Genomic DNA, 23,440 nt, shown 5'->3' on the forward strand with positions numbered 1-23,440 from the left:
AGTGTCCCTGCTTCCAGCCTCCCAAGCTAATGGCACATATTTTAGTCTTTATGTTATAGCAGTGCCCCACTTTTGGAACCAGTTTACATCAGTCTGGATAGCCCAGTTATGATGTGTATACAAACAGCTTCAAAGTATAGTTCTTTTTTTTTGTCCCATTTTATGATGGGTCAGTTGGAGAACCAGGCTGATGCAGACATCTCAAACATGGCGACAAGTGGGAGGAGTGCTGTGAAAAATTTGCATCTTCCACCAGTAGTTAAATCCTCTGGACCAGAAGTAGCGTAAGTCACTTTGACTCACAACTCAATAGCCAGAATTAGTCACCTAGCCCCAGCATCTACAGGAGGGCCAGAAAGCATGATCATACTGTGTGCCTCAGGAGGCAGCCAGAAACGACTTGATGTCCAAAACTAAAGGCTGTTACACGTTCAGTAGTTATCTTTGAAAATGAAAAGATACGTATTATAGATTACGTCGTATAACTCCTTGCATTTTTGGCAGTGTGCTGGCCCAATGTTTAGAAGACATTTGTTTAGAAGATGTAACTCCAGCTGGCCCTGTTGTATCTTTTCCGAGCTTAAGGTCTAGTCTGTCCTTCACTCTATTAAAAAAGAAGTTTTGCATTTTGATCATATTCGTCAAATTATAATACAAATATCTCACTAGAAAGCATAGTTTGCTTGTCATGCTCTGATTGAAATAAACAGATTCCTAATTAATTTCAGGTGCACACCGGTCCTTTGGTGCCATTTACTACTGGCAAGTTAATTTGCCTTTTTTCAGTTCAGTTGCTCAGTCGTGTCCAACTCTTTGGACTACAGCACACCAGGCTTCCCTGTCCATCACCAGCTCCTGGAGCCTACTCGAACTCATGTCCATCGCATCGGTGATACTATCCAACCATCTCATCCTCTGTCGTCCCTTTCTCCTCCCACCTTCAATCTTTCCCAGCATCAGGGTCTTTTCCAATGAGTTGGTTCTTTGCATCAGGTGGCCAAAGTATTGGAGTTTCAGCTTCAGCATCAGTGCTCCCAATGAATATTCAGGACTGATTTCCTTTAGGATTGACTGGTTTGATCTCCTTGCAGTCCAAGGGACTCTCAAGAGTCTTCTCCAACACCACAGTTCAGAAGCTTCAATTATTCAGCACTCAGCTTTCCTCACAGTCCCACTCTCACATCCATACATGACTACTGGACAAACCATAGCTTTGACTAGATGGACATTTGTTGGCAAAGTAATGTCTCTACTTTTTAATGTGCTGTCTAGGTTTGTCATAGCTTTTCTTCCAAGGAGCAAGTGTCTTTTAATTTCATGGCTGCAGTCACCATCTACAGTGATTTTGGAGCCCCCCAAAATAGTTTTTCACTGTTTCCCCATCTGTTTGCCATGAAGTGATGGGACCAGATGCCATGATCTTAGTTTTCTGAGTGTTGAGTTTTAAGCCAACTTTTTTGCCTTTTATAGAGTTTAAAAAAAAAAATTGACTACCTGTGTCTGCCACAGTTTGCTTCTTTGAAGTTGAGATCATGAAAGTACACTGCTTATTCTTGTTTATGTGTAGAGGAATCAACCTTTCATTCTGACCAATTTTAACATAACTCCTGAAGTAATACAAACTTTTTTTAGCATGGTTTACTTATTTTTGTAGGAATTTGTCTTAAATATTATCTGGAAGCTTTATTTGGTTAGTTCATTTCTTTCTGCTATGAGATAATGAGAATTTGTGTAATATATAAGTACTAAAGACCTCTGCCAAGAAGGAGTATAATTTCCTTTCTCTTACTTACCAACGAAAGCGATAATAATTGTGTTAAGATTAGACCTGAAAGTGCTGTTAAGTATATTCAAGATTTGCAACCATGTATCCTTCCTCCTTGAATAAAAGTGGTTAAGTATTTTTCTTTCATTTCAGTAGGAAAAAGAAAGCCAGATTTGTTTCAGGTAGCATTAAAAGATTTTAAATGTCCAGGGAGTTTATCTCATATCCATTCTGGGACAAAGTGGGTAGTATAGGTCATCTTTGCAATGAATTACATTGATTTTACTTGTGAGAATGAGGCTTCCTTATAGACTACAATGTATTTTGTTGTTTTGTGTGTGGAGAGACCTCATTGTCTGGTAAAAGCTGAAAAAGTGACTGACTGTGGTTGCTGTAGTGTGGTATCTAAATTTGTTGTGTAAAGTCCTTAAGTCTTCAGGTGAGATTTGATTATCTTCAGAGTTTAGGATTGTTTTGTCAACAGTGACAGTCTACCAGGAAAAATTACTTGGGTGGGACTTCCCTGGTGGTCCAGTGGTTAAAATTCCAAGCTTCCACAGCAGGGGACCTGGGTTCCATCTGTGGTCAGGGAACTAAATATCCCGCAAACCTTGTGGTGTGGCCCTCCCCCCAAAAAAAAATTAACTGGAGGTTTGAAATGTCTTTTTTTGTAGTATTAGTGGGAGAAAGGATTTCTTTTAAGAAAACACAGAGTAAATTTTTGAATTAGTCCTATTAAGTTACTGATTCATGTATATAGCTACAGTAAACAATTTCTATTAATAAATTCAGTTCAGTTCAGTTGCTCAGTCCTATCCAACTCTTTGCAGCCCCATGGACTGCAGCACGCCAGGCCTCCCTGTCCATCACCAACTCCTGGAGTTTACCCAAACTCATGTCCATTGAGTCGGTGATGCCATCCAACCATCTCATCCTCTGTTGTCCCCTTCTCCTCCTGCCTTCAATCTTTCCCAGCATCAGGGTCTTCTCCAATGAGTCAGTTCTTCACATCAGGTGGCCAGAGTGTTGGAGTTTCAGCTTCAGCATCAGTCCTTCCAATAAATATTCAGGACTGATTTCCTTTAGGATGGACTGGTTGGATCTCCTTGCTGTCCAAGGGATTCTCAAGAGTCTTCTCCAACCCCAGTTGGAGTTCAAAAGCTTCAGTTCTTTGGCCCTCAGCTTTCTTTATAGTCCAACTCTCACATCCATACATGACTACTGGAAAAACCATAGCCTTGACTAGACGGACCTTTGTTAGCAAAGTAATGTCTCTGCTTTTTAATATGCTGTCTAGGTTGGTTATAACTTTCCTGTGAAGGAAATTTAGTAATTTAAATTGTTATAATTAGCCTGATATAGTAATAATGCCCCAGAGCTTTATGGTTATAACTTCATTTAATCCTCAGTGCAATCTGGTAAATTAGGTAGCTTCTTCTGCCCTTCATTAGTAGGAAAAAGGGTTAAATTTGTTTTATTATTTATATTACAGTGAGCTAATATAGTAAGTGTGTATTGTACTAAGAGGTTTTGTACTAAGTATTGTACAAAGAGGTATTATACTAAGAGGTTTACCTGCATTTCTTATTTTATGCTTGTAATGGCAATTACCTCATTTCACTAGTAAGGAAATTAGGATTTAGAGATGTTAAGCCACAAGCAGATCAAACCAGTCCGTCCGAAAGAAAATCAGTCCTGAATATTCATTGGAACATCTGATGCTGAAACTGCAATATTTTGGCCACCTGATGTGAAGAACTGACTGATTGGAGAAGACCCTGATGCTGGGAAAGATTGAAGGCAGGAGGAGAAGGGGACGACAGAGAAGAGATGGTTGGATGGCATCACCGACTCAATGGACATGAGTTTGAGCAAGCTCTGGGAGTTGGTGATGGACAGGGAAGCTTGGCATGCTGTATTTGTCCACGGGGTCGCAAAGAGTGGGACACGACTGAGCATCTGAACTGAACTGAGAATTGGAATCCTAATCCAGCTTCTGACATATAAAAATGTGTGCTCTTAAATAGTATGTCTTTTTATTTGATGGAGTATCTTTTTTTTTTTTGGCTGTGCTGCATGGCTTGTAGGATCCCAGTTCCCGGACCAGGGGCTGAGCTAGAGTGCCACCCCACCCCACCTCCCCGCGCCAGGCAGTGAAAGCACTGAGTCCAGGGAACTGGACTGCCAGGGGATCCCAACAGGCTATTCTAATAAAGTCAAAATTTATTTTTCTGTACACTATGTTTTATGTAAGAAAATATCAATATTTTATGGCACCAAAACAGATTAATTAGAATGATTTGAAATTATGAAATGTTTATTTTTCTCTATCAGTGTTTGTTTCTTAAATAGTGAGTGAGTGTAAGTGAGGGAAATAATGTTTTTTTTAAACATAAGTAAGAACATTTTAAGATTATCAGAGACCCTTCTTTTTTTAGCCACTCCAGAAGGCATAACTGCAGAAATTACATGGGAATTTTATGGCTTTAGTAAAACCAAGAGACTTGATTTTATTTAAGAAAAGGAAAAAATTTTTTAAGATTATTTTTAGGTTTGGTCATAAGTGAATAAGTACAATGTATGAAGTATCACTTCTTCCCGAACTAACCATGTTATAGTATTTTCCTGTTATCTTAAAAATGAGCTATCTTAGCATTCATACAAGCCCTAAAGTTTTATATATATATATATTTTTAACCATTTTTAAAAATTTGAAATATAGTTAATTTACATTTATATTAGTTTCAGGTATATCGCAAACTGATTGTTTATATATATATATACATTCATTCTCTTTCAGGTTCTTCTCCATTACAGATTATGTAAGATATTGTATATAATTCCCTGTTGTATACAGTAGGACCTTACTGTGTGTACATAGTTGTGTGTATATGTTAATCCCAAAGTCCTAATTTGCCTCTCCCTTCCCCACTGTCCCATTTGGTAACCATAAGTTTGTCTTCTATGTCTGAGGCTATTTAAAATTTTATATTTTTGATGGGATAAAAGTATTAATAAAAGCAATGTATCAACAGCCAAGTCTTGGTTGCAACATTTACTGGTAAGAAATTACAATAGATAAACCTGTTATTTTTGATAGAACAGGGGATGGTCAAATGTAATCTGAGTTTGTGGCTCTGTTTCAGCCTTATTGGTTTATCACACAGAGTCCTTAGTCCCCTTGGAGTGGTAGGTCATTTGGTATCTGTTCTCTGACTTCTTTATAGTAGATTATATGATAGTACCTAAATGCAGTACTTCTAAAGCCGAATGGGTTCCTTTATAATTTACTTTTAATTGAAAGTCGATTCCCTTCTTTGAGGGAAACTCATAATACTAATTATTTTTATAAGAAGATTATTTTGGCTCCACATTTGGGAAATGGAGTGTCAGAGATAAACAAAGTGTTGAAAGTCCAGGGGAAGAAGTAACAGACTTTAATGTTTTTCTATTGTCCACTCAACACGATAAAGCAGTATTTCTTGGAGAAGAATATACTTTACCCTTCACTGTGAACCTCTGAACATGCGCATGATGGAAAGTAGTGAGCTACACAAGGAAGCATAGGTAAATATCTGGTCTAGGCTCCATCCTGCTTATTCAGGTGCCTGGGTGCTGTCAGTAGTTAAGGCACTAGATGAGCTTTCATCTAGCAAAGCACTTGGAAGAGTAAGAGAAGTGAGGAAGTGTGCCCTTCCTTCCTTGACTTATCCAGTTGTAGCTTCCGAATAATCCTAGTCCCCACGATGCTGTCACTCATTTCTTCAGCTGATTAAAGTCCTTTCTGCTTCTCTGTTAGTATTCTGAGTCCTCCCCTGAATACCAGCCAGAACTCGGTCATTCATGGGAAGGGCAAGACAACAAGGAGGAATTAAACTACAGGGGAAGGACCATGGGGTTCTGGAGTCAGAGCTCAGTCCAAATCCTGCTTCCACCATTTTGAGCAAGCGATTCACCTCACTGAGCCTCACTTTCCCTGTAAAATAGGTGTTAATTGATACAATAATATGCCTTCATTAGTCAGAAAGAGAAGAACAAGTATTGTGTATTAACACATTATACGAAATCTGGGGAAATGGTGCGGATGAGCCTGTGTACAGGGCAGGAGTAGAAGCAGAGAAGATGTGTGGGCGTGGGGGGTAGCGGCGAGGGTGAGGGGTCGGGGTGGATCGAGAGTAGCGTTAACATGCATTTCACCACGCGTGAAACAGACACGGCCAGTGGGGTGCTGCTGCGCAGCACACGGAGCTCGGCCCAGCGCTCTATGGAGACCTAGAGGGCTGAGATGGGAAGGTGGGGGGATATATGTATACTTAGAGCACGTTATAGTCCAGCAGAAACTGACACAACACTGTACAGCAACTGTATAGGAAAGGAAAGTGACACGCTCTCCGAATGAAGATGAGCATCTGATTGCAGGGTCTGGTATAGTGATCAGTTCTTAGTGAACTCCCCTCTTCTGTCTTTTTCACCATGTGAATGGTAGAGTAAGCTTTGTGTGTGCCAGTGATCCACCAGACTGCTGAATCTCAAAAAGTAAACAGAGCACAGATCAAGAATCTGCAAACTTTCCATAACCAGGCAGATAGTAAATATTTTAGGCTTCTCAGAGAGGCCTTACAGTCTCTGTCACACCCACTCTGCTCTTGTTGAACAAAAGCAGCCATGGGCGATATGTAAATGACCCAGTGTTCCAATAATGACTCTGTTCTAATAAACCATTTACAGAAACAGGTGGTGAGCCAGATTTGCCCCTCAGGGAACTATGTGCCAAGCCCTCATCTGTATTAATGTCTGTAAAAGGGAGCCCTGTTGCCAGATATTTCGTAGTCTTAACACAGCTCTCCTTTTCAAAAATAAACAGTGAAAAACCAACTGACTATGAGTTGAACACTGGAACCAGGAGGCTATATTTCCCCAAACTGATGAAATCCATTGTAGAAGACATTGTTTTTTGTATACCCCAGTTTAACCTTGTAACTTAAATATTTACCTTTTTATTACTGAAAAGTAAAAACTTGGTCCCACCAAACATTTATATAAATCACATTAACAACAGTCAGTGCGTAGTTAGGAAATGTTGACTGCTGTATTTATTCATTTGGAAAATCATGGTGCATTTTGGCAAATGTGAAACCGCCAAGAATCCTTCTCGGATTCTTCTCTAACAGTAAAGAAACTGTTAGCCTTGTCGATTACTGTCTGTTACCAAATTGTTTAATCATGTAACACCTAGTTATGTCCTTAGAACCATTATTCGGAAGATCGTACTTTGAGGCTTGTCCCGTTGTCACTGACTTAGGAGTTCATGCAGTTACTTGGCAGCAATTCTGGAAGAAGTTAAACATCTCTTACTCTTGCTTATAGAGTCTGCTTCCCACCCCCCACCCAATTTCCTTTTGCTCTTAGCTTAAAGGAAACAGTTATTACAGTTGACCCGTTAACAGCTTAGGTTTGAACTGTATGAGTCTACTCATATGTGAATTTTTTTCTATAAATATGACACCACTGTAGATCTGTGGTTAGTTGGATCCATGGATGCAGAACCCTGGATGCAGGGGGCACACTGTAAAGTTATTTTCTAATTTTTTTTCTTTTTTTTTTTTTTTTTAAATTTTTTTTCCCAATGATTTTTTTTTTTTCCTCAAAGTTGTACGTGGATTTTCATTTGATGGGGAATTGGATTGATGCTCCTAACCCCCAAATTGTTCAGGGATCAGCTGTCTTTGGAAAGGAGTTCAAAGTTAGAGCAAAGTTGCAAGAAAAAGAGGAGTACATCCATGTACACTTACTGTTAACACTGTGTCTCATTTGCTTTGTCTGTTTTTCCACACACCCTTTCTGTCCTACACACACACACACAGACACAAAATTTTTCTTTTTTCCCCAAACATACACACGCAGATTTTTTTCCAAACCATTTGAGGTTAGTTGCTTATATCATGGCTCTTTACCCTTAAATATTTTAGCAAGTGTTTCACCTTTTGTGATGTAGACATTTTTGAAGATTAGAGTCCCTTTGACCTTTTTTTTTTTAAATAGGGTGATCCCATTTTGGGTTTGTCTGAAATTTTCTCCATTAGATTCAGGTGTTGCTAGTGCATTGTATGCTGCTGCTGCTAAGTCGCTTCAGTCGTGTCCGACTCTGTGCGACCCCAGAGATGGCAGCCCACCAGGCTCCCCATCCCTGGGATTCTCTAGGCAAGAACACTGGAGTGGGTTGCCATTTCCTTCTCCAATGCATGAAAGTGAAAAGTGAAAGTGAAGTCGCTCAGTCATGTCCGACTCGTAGCGACCCCGTGGACTGCGCCTACCAGGCTCCTCCGTCCATGGATTTTCCAGGCAAGAGTATTGGAGTGAGGGGCCAGTGCCTTCTCCAGCACATTGTATAGGGAATGCTGTATTCTCATGGTATCACCTCTGGAGGCATGTAATATTGTTTGCCTCTCTTTGGTGCTGTTAATTTTGATCGTCCAGTCAGGGTGTGGCCTGGTTTCTCCACTGTATAGTTGCTACTTTTCCCTTACAGCTAATAAGCAATTTTGGGGAGCCTACGTCCTTTTGAGAGTGGAGTGTCTTCTTACTGACCTTATTCTTGGTCTTGGTGTGTTTTCCTGCCTGCTGTGCCCTTCCTTTCTGGTATATCTGAGGCAAGTAGTTTAGGGCTCCTAAATTCCTGTCAGGAAATTTTTTTCTGGATTCGAGTTTCCAATAAACATCTTAATTGAATAGATATTTAGAAAATCACCTGTACCTCTTTTGTATGTTACCGTTGTGATAGTGTCATACACCTGTTTTCAAAGACTCTAAAAGAGAGATATCCTAGTAAAATTATGAAGAAATGATAGATTTGGATAGACTTAAAGACAGGGGTAGTGATGGACAGGGAAGCCCAGCGTGCTGCAGTCCATGGGGTCGCAGAGTCAGACACAGCTGAGCAACTGAACTGAACTGAAAGATGGGGTGCAGGGTGTCACATATAGGAGTAACTGGAAAGTTGTTAGACCCTCCCTGTGGGTGGAATGTGGACATTCAGGGTAGAGTGTGGTAAGGTGTTAGACTGGCAAAATTAGCTAGAGCTCACTCCATTTGCCTTGCCAAGATCGTAAAGGCAACAGAAAGCCAATGATTAAGTGTGAGAGTGTGGACAACCAGGGAAGCCCTCTTCCTCTTTTAGAAAAACCACCGGCAATAGCCACAGAGGGAAGTAGACAGTAGTGTGATGCTGGAGGTAAGAAGGCTGACTGCAGCCTGGCTGTGACAGTGGGATGAGAAAGCACTAAACAACTTCTAGACATCAGATGAAGAAGAAATTGACAGGATCTGGTGCCTGATTTGAAAACAGGGACATAGGTAGCAAAAGGGAGTTGGAAAAATAAAGACTTCCTGGGTGACTGGATGTATGATGGTGTGATTCACAGAAATTGATAGTACACGAGGAGGGACAGATTTGGAGAGTTGGCAGGTGGGGAGTTGATGTTACATGGGATATGTCAGTGAATATGTAATAAGAGGTCTTTATACATGTGCCTAAGGTTCAACAGAAATATGGGCTGAAGAGGAAGATTCTGAATTTGTCATCAGCATAGAAATGGTAGTTAAAGCCGTGATTGTGGATTAAGTTGCAGGAGTGAGTATGTAAAGGTCTAAGGACCAAGCCTTGGTATGGCGTCTGCTTGTATTAGGTTATATAAGCATGTTTAGTTTTAGATCAATTTGAACTGGATGTTCAGTTTATTCAGTACTGTTGTTTTAGGATGCTGCTGCTAAGTCACTTCAGTCGTGTCCGACTCTGTGCAACCCCATAGACGGCAGCCCACCAGGCTCCCCCATCCCTGGGATTCTCCAGGCAAGAGTACTGGAGTGGGTTGCCATTGCCTTCTCCAATGCATGAAAGTGAAAAGTGAAAGTGAAGTTGTTCAGTCGTGTCCGACCCTCAGCGACCCCATAGACTGCAGCCTTCCAGGCTCCTCCATCCATGGGATTTTCCAGGCAAGAGTACTGGAGTCGGGTGCCATTGCCTTCTCCGTTTAGGGTGCTAATCTTTGTATTTTATTTGAATGTGTGCATAAAAAGGTATTAAATAACAGCAGATTACTGGTTCTCTGGGGGTGCATTGGAGGTATAGAAATTCTCAGCATAAAGTTTGACACAAAACCCAGAGCCTTTTGAGCTTTTTAAAATTTAATATTAGGGGTACATTCTGATGAGATTGTAACCTTTATGAGAGTAGAGAGAGCCTAATTTCAGTCCCTTCCGTTTCACGTGACCAAACACCGCATCAGGCAGGCCTGCTTGTAACAAGGACACTGCTGACAGCCTGCGTCCATAAAGGGTTATCAGGGGCACAAATAAGGGATAAGGGAAGTACTAAATTGACAGATATTTCATACTGAAGGGAAATAACAAGACTGGAGTGTTTCACCTGTACCTCAGCAAAGGCCTTCCTTTATTGTTTCATTATCTAGAAGTAAAACTAATTTCAGAGTACAGTAGCTGGGAGAAGCGGAGAGTAATATAGACTGAGAATCTTTTGTCATTCATTTCTTGTAAAAATGTAAGTATCGAACTGCTCTTTTTCTTGCCAAATAGTCTGATCTGTCTTCAGCTATTTTAACTGTTTATCCTGAGTATTCTAAGTACAAAACAAAGTGCATTTGTCTTTATGTTTTTGCTTTTATGAAATTTAATTTTTTTTTTTAATGAAATACCTGTCTCAAACCAGAACAGTTTGTGGACATTAAATAACTGGTGTAATTTCACTGGCTCATTTATTCAACAAATATTTACTGTTTTCTTGTATGTGTTAGGCACAATTCTGAATTTTGGGTAAACAAAGCAAAAAATTCCTACCTTTGTGGGTCTTATATTCTGGGAAGAAGAGACAGATAATGAATAAAACAATAAGTAAATTCAGTAGTCTATGAGGAAGCAGGTGCTATCCAGGAAAATAAAGTAGAGCCGGGGAATACAGTAGGATTGAGGGGAGAGGAAAGAGATTCCATACTTTTTGCAATATTTTATTATAAAAAATTTCAAACATACAGTGAGGTTTCAAGAATTTTATAGTGACCACCCATATTCCCAGTAGCTGGATTCCACCATTAACATTTTACTCTACTTGTTATCTCTCCGTCTGTCAGTCCTTCTTATCTTTTAAGGCATTTTGAAGTCAATTACAGGCATAAGTGCACGTGTCCCTAAATATTTCAGCATACATATCATTCATTAGAGTTCAGTGTTTATTGACTTTTTTTTCTTTTGAGGTAAAATTTACATGAAAAGAAATTCACAAATACTTAAGTGTATGTTAGCTGGATTTTAACAAATTCTCATGGTTGTATAATCCAACCCCCATGAAGACATGGAGCGTTACCATCATCCCAGAAAGCTCTTTCATTCCCTTCCCCATTCAGTCCTTGCCTCCACGCGTCAGAAGCAGCTACTAGGTTTTTTGTTTTTGTTTTCTTCGTACCAAAGATTAATTTTGCTTGTTTTTAAACATCACATAAATGGACTAGGAGTATGGACTCTTGTGCAAAGCTATTTCCCTTCGCCCTAGTGTTTTTGAAACTTACTCGAGTTGTGGGTATGTGGTTTATTCCTCTCTGTTGCTGGGTGGTCCTCTGTTGTGTTACTAAACCACAGTTTGTGCACCAGTCCTCCTGAGGATGGACGCTTGGGCTGTTTCCGTTTTGAGGCTATTGTGAATAAAACCATATGAAATTCTGATTCAGGTCTTTGTGGTCTTGTTTTCATTTCTCCTGGGTGAATACCTCGGAGTGGGATGGCTGAGCCATGTGGAATGTGTGTGTTTTGTTTCATGAGATCTGGCGCCCTTTTTCTCACTGGTGATGTGTGCAGTTGAAGTTGTTCCTCATCCTTAGGATTGTACGATGTTGTCACCCTTTTCAGTTATAGCCATTCTGGAGGGTGCAGAGTGGGAGAGCGGGTAAAGAATTGTCTGCAAAGGGGATTTTTGAATCAGGAGTTGAAATTGAGGAAACAAGCTAATTTCTTATAAGTTTGACAAAGAGTAAGGAATCCAGTTTGACGAGAGCAGTGAGTGAAGAGGAGCATGATGCCCAAGAGCAGCAAGGAAAGGGGAATGCCAATCCTACTGGACCTTGTAAGCAGTTTTAAGAACTTTGGCTCTTTTTCTGAGTGAGGGTGGGGAATAATTGGAATATTTTGATGGAAGTATGGCATGGCCTGACTTACCTATTTTTAACAGATTATTTTGTGTGTTCCCATGAAGACAGACGAAAGTAGAAGAGAAATCAGTCAGGAGGCTGTAATGAGCCAGGCAGGAACTGGGTGTTTGAATGCAGGACCTGGGAGCCCTTGCTGGAGCCCTAGACATTTCTGGCTGGTTCTTCAAGATGTCGCTAGGAGACAGGAGAGAAAGTGATTCAGCTCTCCGGTAGCAAAAAGGCCTGGCTCTCCATGCATAAATAATCAGGGGTTTAAACTTCTTAAGTGGCTTCTTACAAATGAGTCATCACTTATTTCCCCACAAGGAGTCTTACACAATATTGTTGCTTTTAATAAGCTGTTTGTTCTTAATTCAGTAACCTAAAAGGTGTAAATGTGGTCTTAATTGTTGTTATGGCTAACTGTTAAAGCCATTATTTGCTTAAATAAATAATGAATATAATTAAATCTTTGCGTAGGAATTTGCACATATAACCTTGAATAATTGTTTCTGGCTTGGCAATATTTATTAGAACTTCCTATAGAGCAGATAGAAATACCTTTTTCCAATTTAGACTTAGTTTCATTTTTCTATAATGATATTTAATAAAATTTTGAGTGCCTGCAGTAAAGCAAAATACAGTTCTAGATGCTAAGTAGATTACAAACGTAATTTAGTTCTCATTCTTTAAAGAATTGAGGCCCCCAGTACTACAAGAGAATACATCTTTTAAAGGAAAAAATATGGAAAAAATATAAAAGTTAGACTAGCATCTATCTTAAGGAGCTCACATTTTGATCAGTGTGTAAATGAATAAATGATTACAACACAGTTTCTTAAGTAGAGAATGTAGTACTACAGGAGGCAGAAGAAAGGTCCTTTTAAACCACGTTTTGAAGAACAAGAGGAAATTTGAGGGGCTTGGGGTGAATGGTGGTCTATCCCAGTGAACAGAGGCACAGAACGGATGTTGAAGACACACTTACAGTGCTTCCCTTCAGGTGGATCTTATCTACAGATAGCAGCTGTCACTCTTAACTGACTCAATGAAAATGACTTTTTCTGATTCCTCAAATATGTGATATGCCTGTACTGCCAATGCATTTATCAAAAAGATTATTAAAAGCCGCCTGAAAAAGCAAAAATTTTCTAGGGGGTAAGCAAAAATAACGAAGAAGGGAAGTAAAAGAAAAAAAACATTAATTGTTAGAGAGGAAAGATGGATAAGAAAAATATGTATATATTACATATTACAAATAAAAAAAATAAACAATAAGTAGCAGAGTGACCTGCTGGACTTGGGAGGAAGTCCCACACTCTTCCAATGCCCGCAGTGAGCAGAAGCAACAAAAGTGGATATTTGGAGCCCACGATTGCAGGGTTCATGGAGACACAAAGATTATTGTTCAGTCTTTTCTTATCCTTTTCATTGTTCACATTGCTATAGATAGAAAACGTTATCTATAATTACTTGCAGTGTGAGAAACTTTTAAAGTAGCTTGTTTAATCATAAGTTACAATTCATCTGATTCCATTTTATATAAGATTGAATATTATAAAGTTCTTTAGATTATTTAATTGTATTTACTTTTTTCCCTGTAAGATCAGATTTGAGAGGTGTGCCTCTGTTGTTTCATGAAAAATTGCAGTTGTTCTTGGTGCTTTGGTGATTAACTCTGAAACTGAGCCTAATATTAAAAATATTCTTTAATATAAAGAAACTTCATATTAAAGTTTCTGGCACCTCCTAAGGTGCCAGACTAGTAAAAACACAGCTATTTCCTTTTCTTAAAATTATCTCTTAACTCCTGTTCTTACAGATTTTGGCTTACATGTCACTTTTCACTGGTGAAAATGATACTCTCCTTGAAATCCCTTTCTTATTTATATTTCCCATAACTCAATTGCTCTTTTCCTTCATAGCACTTAGCACACTTTGCGATTTTTCCTAGGACTGTTTTATTAGTATCTGTCATCCCTACTACTGTGTCAGGAACCGTGTCTGTTTTATTTACCATTGTGTTCTCAGGCCAGGCACACAGTTGGCACTTAGTAAATACAGACTAAATTAATGAGCAGGCTCTAGCCTCGCTGTTCTGCTCTGTATTTCTAGTTGTTGTCCTGAACCAGCATTTCCACACTGTATTACTGAAGCTCTTCATGAGCTATTAATAGATTCTGGAAAAAACGATTCTGTGGTCGTAAATTTGGTATGCCTGAACCCTCCCTCATGAGCAACTAGTTTACATTAGCGTGTTTAAAACTCTCATTCCTAGAGTTTAAAAATCCAGTGTTCTCTCTTTTTATTTTAAACTGTCAGACTCTTTATTAGACTACCTGTTGATAATCTGAAATTAAGTATTCCAGTGAACACAGTTGGGACAGGCTGGCTTACTCAGTGCTGCAGGTAGATGTATTTAAAAGTTTCATTTGATAGATACTATCTTCTGGGAACATCTGACTTTTTATATAATTGTAATTTAGGATAGGATCATCTTAGATATTTTGTCAGAGCATTCAATTTGTAATTATTTGATTCACAGCTCATCTTATTCTAATTTATCTCATGTGCTACTTGGCTTCACTATTTTATTATAATACATCTTCCTACTCAAAGCAAAAATTTCATTTTCACTTAACATTGAAGTGTTACTTTAATATAATTTAATGTTTTTTTTCCGTTAGAAATAAGTGTGTATAGTTTGGGGTTTTAAGAATAACTTTCTTGCAAAGTGTGAGTTGAGAGAGTTATTTTTAGTTTTTTAAAATAGTTAATATTTCTGATCTTAAACCAAAATCCTATCTTTGGATGGTTCTCTCCTCCAGTGCCTTGATAAAGGACCCATCCTGTTTTATATCTGCTTTCAGTAGAATAATCCCAAAGCTCTCAAGCATATTTTGCTTCCTCTATCAAAATTGATTGGTTTTGTTTTATAAATTATTCTCTAAAGCTGGGCCAAGTGAAAAGAACTAATCCAGAAGATAATTTTTGAGAAGATATTAATGGAAAGTACTAAATTAAAATGTAACAACTTAAAAAAAGAATAACTTTCTTTGCCTGCAAGTATAATTTTCACTCTTGAACTAAACTTAAATGGGAAGGGTTTTGCTGAACTAAATAATGTCTTTTAGAAATTACCATTGTTTTAGAAAATCATGTAGTGAGATGTACTCAGTTTTTTTGTGTGTGTCAAAATGAACTAAAAAAGAATTTTAGAAAATAAGGAAAATAAAATTATAGAAGTGTTTCAAAATTGTATCACCTGGAGGTGGTCTGTTAATTGGTGTACATACTTTGAAATTTGATGGGAATGTGTGCATGCTTGCACCTTTGTGCTCTTTGTGTTTATGTATATTCACAGATACCTACATACATATTCATTTCTTCAGTACATATTTAAGTACCATGCATTGTGCCTGACACTATTTTGGGTTGGCTGTTTAGCAGTGAACAAAATAGACAAAAATCCCTGCCCTCATGATGCTTAGTTTGGGATGGGAAGGAAGTGGTGATGCCAGCAAACAAGCCAAATACATGGCATGTCAGAGTGCAGTAACAGCCATGGGAATACAGCAGGCAGGTGGGCAAAAGAGCGCAGAGAGGATTGTGCTCAGCTACTTGTAGACTGTTTGCTATAGTTGTGTACGTTCAATTATGGCTTTTTCTTTTAAAAAAGATTAAAAACAAATATCCTGAACATACAATTTCAGATCTGTTTTTACTTAATAAGTTGATGAATTTTTCCATCTCATTAAATATTACTCTCAAAGCTAGTGGAGGTGGTGGAATTCCCGTTGAGCTCTTTAAAATCCTAAAAGATGATGCTGTGAAAGTGCTGCACTCAATGTGCCAGCAAATTTCGGAAACTCAGCAATGGCCACAGGACTGGTAAAGGTCGGTTTTCATTCCAATCCCAAAGAAAGGCAATGCCAAGGAATGCTCAAACGACAGCACAGTTGTACTCATCTCACACGTTAGTACAGTAGTGCTCAAAATTCTCCAAACCAGGCTTCAACAGTACATGAACCCTGAACTTCCACCTGGATTTAGAAAAGGCAGAAGAACCAGAGATCAAATCTGCTGGATCATCAAAAAAGCAAGAGAGTTCCAGAAAAAAATCTATTTCTGCTTTATTGAGGTTGCCAAAGTCTTTGACTGTGTGGACCCAAACAAACTCTAGAAAATACTTGCAGAGATGGGAATATGAGACCACCTGACCTGCCTCTTGAGAAATCAGTACGCAGGTCAGGAAGCAACAGTTAGGACTGGACATGGAACAACAGACTGGTTCCAGATAGGAAAAGGAGTACATCAAGGCTGTATATTGTCACCCTGCTTATTTAACTTACATGCAGAGTACATCATGAGACACGCTGAGCTTAATGAAGCACAAGCTGGAATCAAGATTGCTGGAAGAAATATCAATAACCTCAGATACACACATGACACCATCCTTATGGCTGAAAGCTAAGAAGTAAAGAGCCTCTTGATGAAAATGAAAGAGGAGAGTGGAAAAGTTGGCTTAAAACTCAACGTTCAGAAAACTAAGATCGTGGTATCCAGTCGCATCATTTCATGGCAAATAGATGGGGAAACAGTGGAAACAGTGACAGACTTTATTTTTTGGGGATCCAAAATCACTGCAGATGGTGACTGCAGCCATGAAATTAAAAGACACTTACTCCTTGGAAGAAAAGTTATGACCAACCTAGACAGCACATTAAAAAGCAGAGACATTACTTTGCCAACAAAGGTGCGTCTAGTCAAGGCTATGGTTTTTCCAGTGGTCATGTATGGATGTGAGAGCTGGACTATAGAGAAAGCTGAGCGCCGAAGAATTGAAGCTTTTGAACTGTGGTGTTGGAGAAGACTCTTGAGAGTCCCTTGGACTGCAAGGAGATCCAACCAGTCCATTCTAAAGGAGGTCAGTCCTGAGTGTTCATTGGAAGGACTGATGCCGAAGCTGAAACTCCAATACTTTGGCCACCTGATGCAAAGACCTGCCCTCATGGAAAAAGAGCCTGATCCTGGGAAAGATTGAAGGTGGGAGAAGGGGACGACAGAGGATGAGATGGTTGAATGGCATCACTGACTCAATAGACATGAGTTTGAGTAAACTGGAGTTGGTGATGGACAGGGAGGCCTGGTCTGCTACAGTTCATGGGGTTGCAAAGAGTCAGCCACGACTGAGCGACTGAACTGAACTGAAATATTACTCTAAACCACTTAAAGGCTGCACATATTCTGCTTTATAGAAATTGATCTATTTTTTTAGATAAGAACTAGAACCCTTCAGACACTAATGCTCTTAGTACAAGGATGAATTCTTAACATGCCCATGGCTCTCTGCATGATTTGATGCTGACTGTCCTGTGCGCCCCTCACCACACTCTGGCCACACTGACACCTGTGTGTGGCCCCCTTCAATCCTCAAGTCCTTGTACATACACAGGGTGACAGTAAATAGGAAAGTTTAAAGTTATAGTTACACCCCAGTTATTGAGGTTTTTCAGGCTTAGAAAACCATAACCTATTTGTTGTATATTATACATACCTTGAGTCCTTATGAAGTTCCTTATGAGGAAGATCTCCAGGGGATCTTCCCATCCTAGGGATCAGACCCAGGTCGTCCGCATTGCAGGCAGATTCTTTACCACTTGAACCACCAGGGAAGCATGAGGAAATTGTGTCAAATATTTTATAAAACAAAAACCATGTGTGAGTTACTTAAAAGCAGTATTTGCTATAATATTGAGAAACAAAAATTTGATTTCACAATTATAGAGAAATGGATATGAACATCAGGAAAAGTCTTTCTACAGAAAGCTGTTAACACTAGGGAGAATATAAATATTAACAAGCATATGGAAAACTTCAACTTCTCTAGTAGTGAAAGGTACATTAGTATGTCTGAAGCATTTTATCTTCACCACAGTCCCCTATGATAGATACACAGTGTACACTTAGGGGTAATAAAACTTGCTGGTATAACTATCTTGTCCCAAGCCCCAAAGTCCTAGAACTGGTAGACCGTGGAGCCGACATACAAGTCCAGAGCACTCCTGATACAAATCCTGTTCTTCACCACCACACTGCAAAACATCTAAAGGCTTTAGTGGTCCCATTTCACGCTGAGAAAGTAAATTTCATTGTGGTTCATCTAGAAAAATAAATGAAATAGCCCGAAATTTTTGAAAAAGAATTGCAAGGAGTGAATTTAGTATCTAAAAAGCACTAGTTAATAAAGTGTAGTCTGAGGCTGCGCATTTGAAAACACGTTAAATAGTGACATAGGAGGCATTTGAATAGAATAAGGAGGCAGAGCTTGGAAATACTCTCAAATGCAAGAGGAAGTTATAAAGGGACATTTTTAGTCATTAAGGGAAATACATGATTTTATGCTAGACATTAGGATAGTGGCTTGCTCTCTCTCCTTACACACAGAAAATCGGTTAGCTATCTCTCACATGTTCACCCACACAGAGACATGCTAATTGATGAAGAACAAAATGCAAATGAAGAATAACACGCCTTGCTCCCTCACTCCCTCCTTGAGTTTGGTGTAAGTAGGGGGGCATAGGTCACAAAGCTGTCCTTGCGTGTGAGGGTGTCTGAGAGGAGAAGGGCACGCCTGTGGCCAGCTGCCCACCTGGGGCCCAGGCTTCCAGGACCAGAGCACTGTGGCCAGGCCTGTTTCCGGTCCCCATTCTTGCCCTGTCCACACTGCTTCCACCAGCTCCCAGGAGCCACGAGGTAGTATGAATCAGAGATCAAATGCATTATAAAAAGCGGTTTTGTCTACATACCAGAGTTTGCAACTGTACGATTTGTACCTGTTATTAAGGATAAGAGTCATCAAGGAAAAGGTTAATAAATTTGACTAGTGAAACTTTCCTACAAGCAAAAAAAATTAAAATGACCAAACTTCAGGTAAATATTTGTCAATTTTATTACGCAGGGGCTAATTTCCTTAATATTGAAATGGAAAATAATCCACTTATTAAAGTCAGGAAAGGGAAAGCAGGCCTGTTGAAAGTGAGCAAATGGCAACACTTAAGGGAAGAAAAACTCACTGTAAAGAAATTAACCTAAAATAATAAGATGGGTGATTTTAAAATTGAAGAGAGATGTTAAGGATTCCTACACAGAGTGGTCAGAATAGGTGTTGTCACCTCATGTACCCTCTGAGCACTTGAATCTCTCCTTGTCCTACAGAGGCTCTCGTGGGCCCACATAGGTATCTCCTATGTATCATAGTATAGGGTTGGGTTTTGCAGCATTTAGGGAGAAGGACAGGTATTTAGATTGTTTCCAGGGTTTTTTTTTTTCTCTATCAATTAGTGTCTGGTTAAGTAAGTAATGGAGTGTATATTCCACATCCACAGAGTGAAAGGCAATTCTGCTGTTGCACAAATTGTAGTAAAAGTATCAGTATGAAAAAATCTCCAGGATATGTCAAGGGGATATGTCAGGGTATGTCAAGTTGCTCAGAAGACTCCTATCTGTGAATTGAAATCTACATATACATAAAGTTACCAGAGGCTACTGATGAAGACTGAAATTTTTTGTGTTCATACTTACTGTTGGAATGTTTTTCATCCCTGAACTTGTGTGTAAATATTTTAAAAACTAGTATTTCAAAACTAGTTTTAATTTAATGAAATGTTTACCAAAATTCAGTGATGATAGGGGTGGGTGAGAACAGGTACTTTTATGGCAGCTAGTAAAAAAAATCTTTCTGTGTGGCAACTCAACCAAAGCTCATTTTGAGCACCTGTTACATGCCAGGCATTATCCTAAACATCTAATGCACATTTATATTACTTAAATCTTTCCAACAACCCTGTACAATTCATTTTTTCTTTTACTGGAGGAAACAGATTTAGAGGAATGAAGTGTCTTGCCACGAGTCACAAACCCTGCAGCCTGTGCTTTCAGTCCCTGTACTTTACTACTGTTCAAAAAGGGCTCTGGAAATTCATAAGAAAGGTTATTACTTGGAACAAAAGAGGTTTGTATCTGTGTCAGTTTCATCAACTAAAAATGGAGAAAATAATCTGTGTCCTCCTCCTTAAGCACTGTATGAATAAATGATTATAATCCATAAAATATTTTTTATACATAGCCTGCTTTCTTCATACAATAAGTTCAAATGTTTTACTCCTTTTTAAAAAAAAAAATTCATCTGCAAAATGCAAACTGTAACTGCTTTGGTCAGCTTTTTTTTTAATCTTATATAATTTAATCCTCAATTTCAGTGTAGTGTCGTTTCTTAAATTGAAATACACAGTGTATCTAACCAGATCTTCTTGTTTATACTCAAAATCTTTTCACCACAACTATATTGTTAGCATCCTTACAAGACTACTAAAAATCCCTCTACTTTAAAAATAAATGAACAAGAAACTTCTTCATAAGGCTGTATGTTCTGATTGCTCATTTTTTAATGTGTAAATGTACCTGTTTCTCCCTCTTTCTAGGAACACCATCTTCAGCGGGCTATTTCAGCACAGCAGGTGTATGGCGAGAAGAGGGATAATATGGTTATACCAGTCCCAGAAGCAGAAAGTAACATCGCTTACTATGAGTCTATATATCCTGGGGAATTCAAGATGCCAAAGCAGCTCATTCACATACAGCGTAAGTGATTAGTCTCTTGATGACTGTATCTTGTAATGTGTTCTTACGTAACTCAACAGATTTTTATGTTTATCTGTTTGGGGCCCTTTGATTGACCAGCATCAGCTTGAGTTATCAGAGCCATTTTCACCTTTTACACTTGTGCTTGAGAGTCCCGCCTGACAAGAAAGAACACGTTTTCAGCCTAGATTTTTATTTTAGCTTCATCTCAACGTGGCATCTTCTGCTACTGTAGATGAATAGGATAAAGAATATACCTTTAGATGTAGAAATCATTTTCTTACTATACAGAAATAGTAATACTACTTGCCTTAAAGAATTTCTCAGTAGAAGTCAGAAGTCAACAAATCTTTTCTGTAAAGAGTCAGATTGTGTTTTAAACTTTTTGTGGATCATTCAGTCTCTGTCAGAACTGTTGTACTCCGCTGTTACAGACAAAATCAGCAATAGATAGTACATAAACAAATGGGCATGGCTGTGCTCCAGTAAAACTGTCTTGACAAAAACATGTGTCAATCCAGTATTGGCCCACAGGCCATAGTTTGCCAGCCCCATCTGTGTTTCTGTTTTTTTCTTTCTTGGCCAAGCCCCACAAGTTCATGAGATCTTAGTTCCCTGACCAGAGATCAAACCTGGGCCCTTGGCAGTGAGAGCATGGAGTCCACTGGGTCCCCAGGGAATTCTCATGATTTTTTTTTTTTTTTTTAAAATTTAGTGTTTTAATTGGTAACTTGTGTCACTTGGTACTGATAGAGGTCTTCATTGGGAATGACCCTTTGATAGCTTAAATCACATTTGATGATGAACTGCTGAGAGCTTGTAAACTTAGGTGAATGTATTTCATTCGTTTGGTCCCCATGTAGCGGACCACTAAACATGTAATTGCAGGGTTGCTAAGGAAAAGGTGTTACGGCTTTCTTTGTTGTCTTGTTGGCCTTTATGATCAAGAGCTCTTTCCAGGGGCCTGTCTAAAACTTTTTCAGAACAGTATAAACCTGTTTTGTTTTTATTGTTCTCTCTGTGGACATAGAGCAACTAACTTTACCTAGTTTCTTGCTTATTAACTACTTTTCTAACTCATTTAACCTTTTCTCCATATGGTCTAATCTTTGTCCTGGATTCTAAGCATTTTTTAAAAACTATTTCTTAAATATGAAAACCACAAGTAAACATGCCCATATTGACTCTTACCAGTTCTGTGTTAGCATTTGATGTTTTTAACTTGTGATGTTTTTTCACCTTTACCTCCAGTTTGCACCCATTAGGAAAAAAAATTTTCCTTTAGAAAAAAAATTTTTTCCAGTTTATTAAAGGTTACTTTGAAGTAAACCAAACAAATGGCATATGTTTTTTCTTGCCTACTCCTGTTTAATTACATATAAAACACAGATATTCTAAACAAAATTTACCAATAATAGGACCTAAAACTTTAGTTCTCTGGAAAATCATGTCAGTGTGAAATTCCAGAATGGATCCTTGCTGTATATGTTAACCAGGACCACATTGCATTCCACAGCCACTAGCTGTATTATTTCATGAATATATGCTATCAGGTTAAAGCAGGATGGAGCAAGATAAAATTACATTACTCAATTTACATTATCATTACTATCAGGAAAAAAAGCTTTGAATGCTTATTTTACAAATAGGTGCTCTTCTGTTGATGACCAGAATTCACAAATTCCATTTTATTGGTAGCTTGTGGGTTAAATTGTGGTCAGAAAAGTCAAGGTACTATATTTAAAAAGGCATTGACTCTGCTGACATTGTAATCAAATAACAGTAATAAAATGGAAGCAGAATTGTAAATTATTTAGGAAAAGTTTTTCATCAGTACAAATTTAGAAAGACATATTACATTGGAAAGTTTATAAACACTCTCAGTCAAAAAATGAGTGTTAGCTGACTTTGAGTTTCTTTTAACGTTGTCTTGCATGATTATAGATTCACAGAATATGTGAAGCCTTGTATATTCACCACCACAATTAAGATGCTCAGTTATACCATCACCACAAGACTCTACCTTATTGCTCCTTTAAATGCACTCCTAGCCTCTGGCAACCACCGGTCTGTTCTCCATCTTTGTAATTCTGTTTGTTGATAAAGGTAACGTGAATGGAATTATGAATGTATATCCCTTTGAGACTGACTCTTTCCTCTGAGCATAGCCTCCTTGGCGTTCATTCAAGCTGTTGCATGTAGCAGTAGTCCCTTCCTTTCTCTCCCTGAGCAGTCTCCCGCACCATGCACACAGCAGGCTGCACTGCTCACTCGCCGAGACACTGGGCCGTTGCCAGATGTTGGCTATTTCAAATAACGCTGCTGTGAACGTTCATGTACAGATTTTTGAGTGAACATAAATCTTTTATTGGGGTTAAATGCCTATAAGTAGTTGCTGGCTCGTCCAGTTTTAGTTTGACAAGAATGTCTACTCTGTAGCTCAGAAGACTATACTTGTTTGCAATATCATCAGCTGTGTATGTGGGATCCAGTTTCTCCTTTATCCTTGTCAGCATTTGAGGTTATCACTTTTTAATTTTAGCCATTCTAGTAGGTATGCAGTGATGTCTCACTGTACTTTAAATTTGTTTTCCTCTAAATGACTAATATGTTAAACATCTTTTCATGTGTTTTTTGCCATCTAGATATTCTTTTTGGTAAAGATTGTGCGTGTCTTACTTATTTTCTAATTAGATTATTTTAATGTTAAGTTTTGAGGATTTTGTCTTGTGTATATATTGTGGACACAAGTCTTTGTCATATGTGATTTGGAAATATTTTTTCCCGTTATATAATTTGTCTTTTCATTCTCTTAACAGTTTTCCACGAGTAGAAGTTT

At 38.6% G+C, this 23,440-nt stretch overlaps 1 protein-coding gene across 3 annotated transcripts in view; it reads left to right on the forward strand.

Annotated features, from left to right (window-relative positions):
• EPC1 (enhancer of polycomb homolog 1) overlaps positions 1-23,440 on the forward strand; it is a 95,336-nt gene that overhangs the window by 48,399 nt on the left and 23,497 nt on the right. For all 3 annotated transcript variants that reach the window (XM_052650571.1, XM_052650569.1, XM_052650570.1), the window contains exon 2: positions 20,442-20,601. In XM_052650571.1, the coding sequence (XP_052506531.1) occupies positions 20,442-20,601 (160 nt within the window). The remainder of the gene's footprint in view (positions 1-20,441; positions 20,602-23,440) is intronic.

Source organism: Budorcas taxicolor, chromosome 13 (genome assembly GCF_023091745.1).
Source record: "Budorcas taxicolor isolate Tak-1 chromosome 13, Takin1.1, whole genome shotgun sequence".
Lineage (NCBI taxonomy): Eukaryota > Metazoa > Chordata > Mammalia > Artiodactyla > Bovidae > Budorcas > Budorcas taxicolor.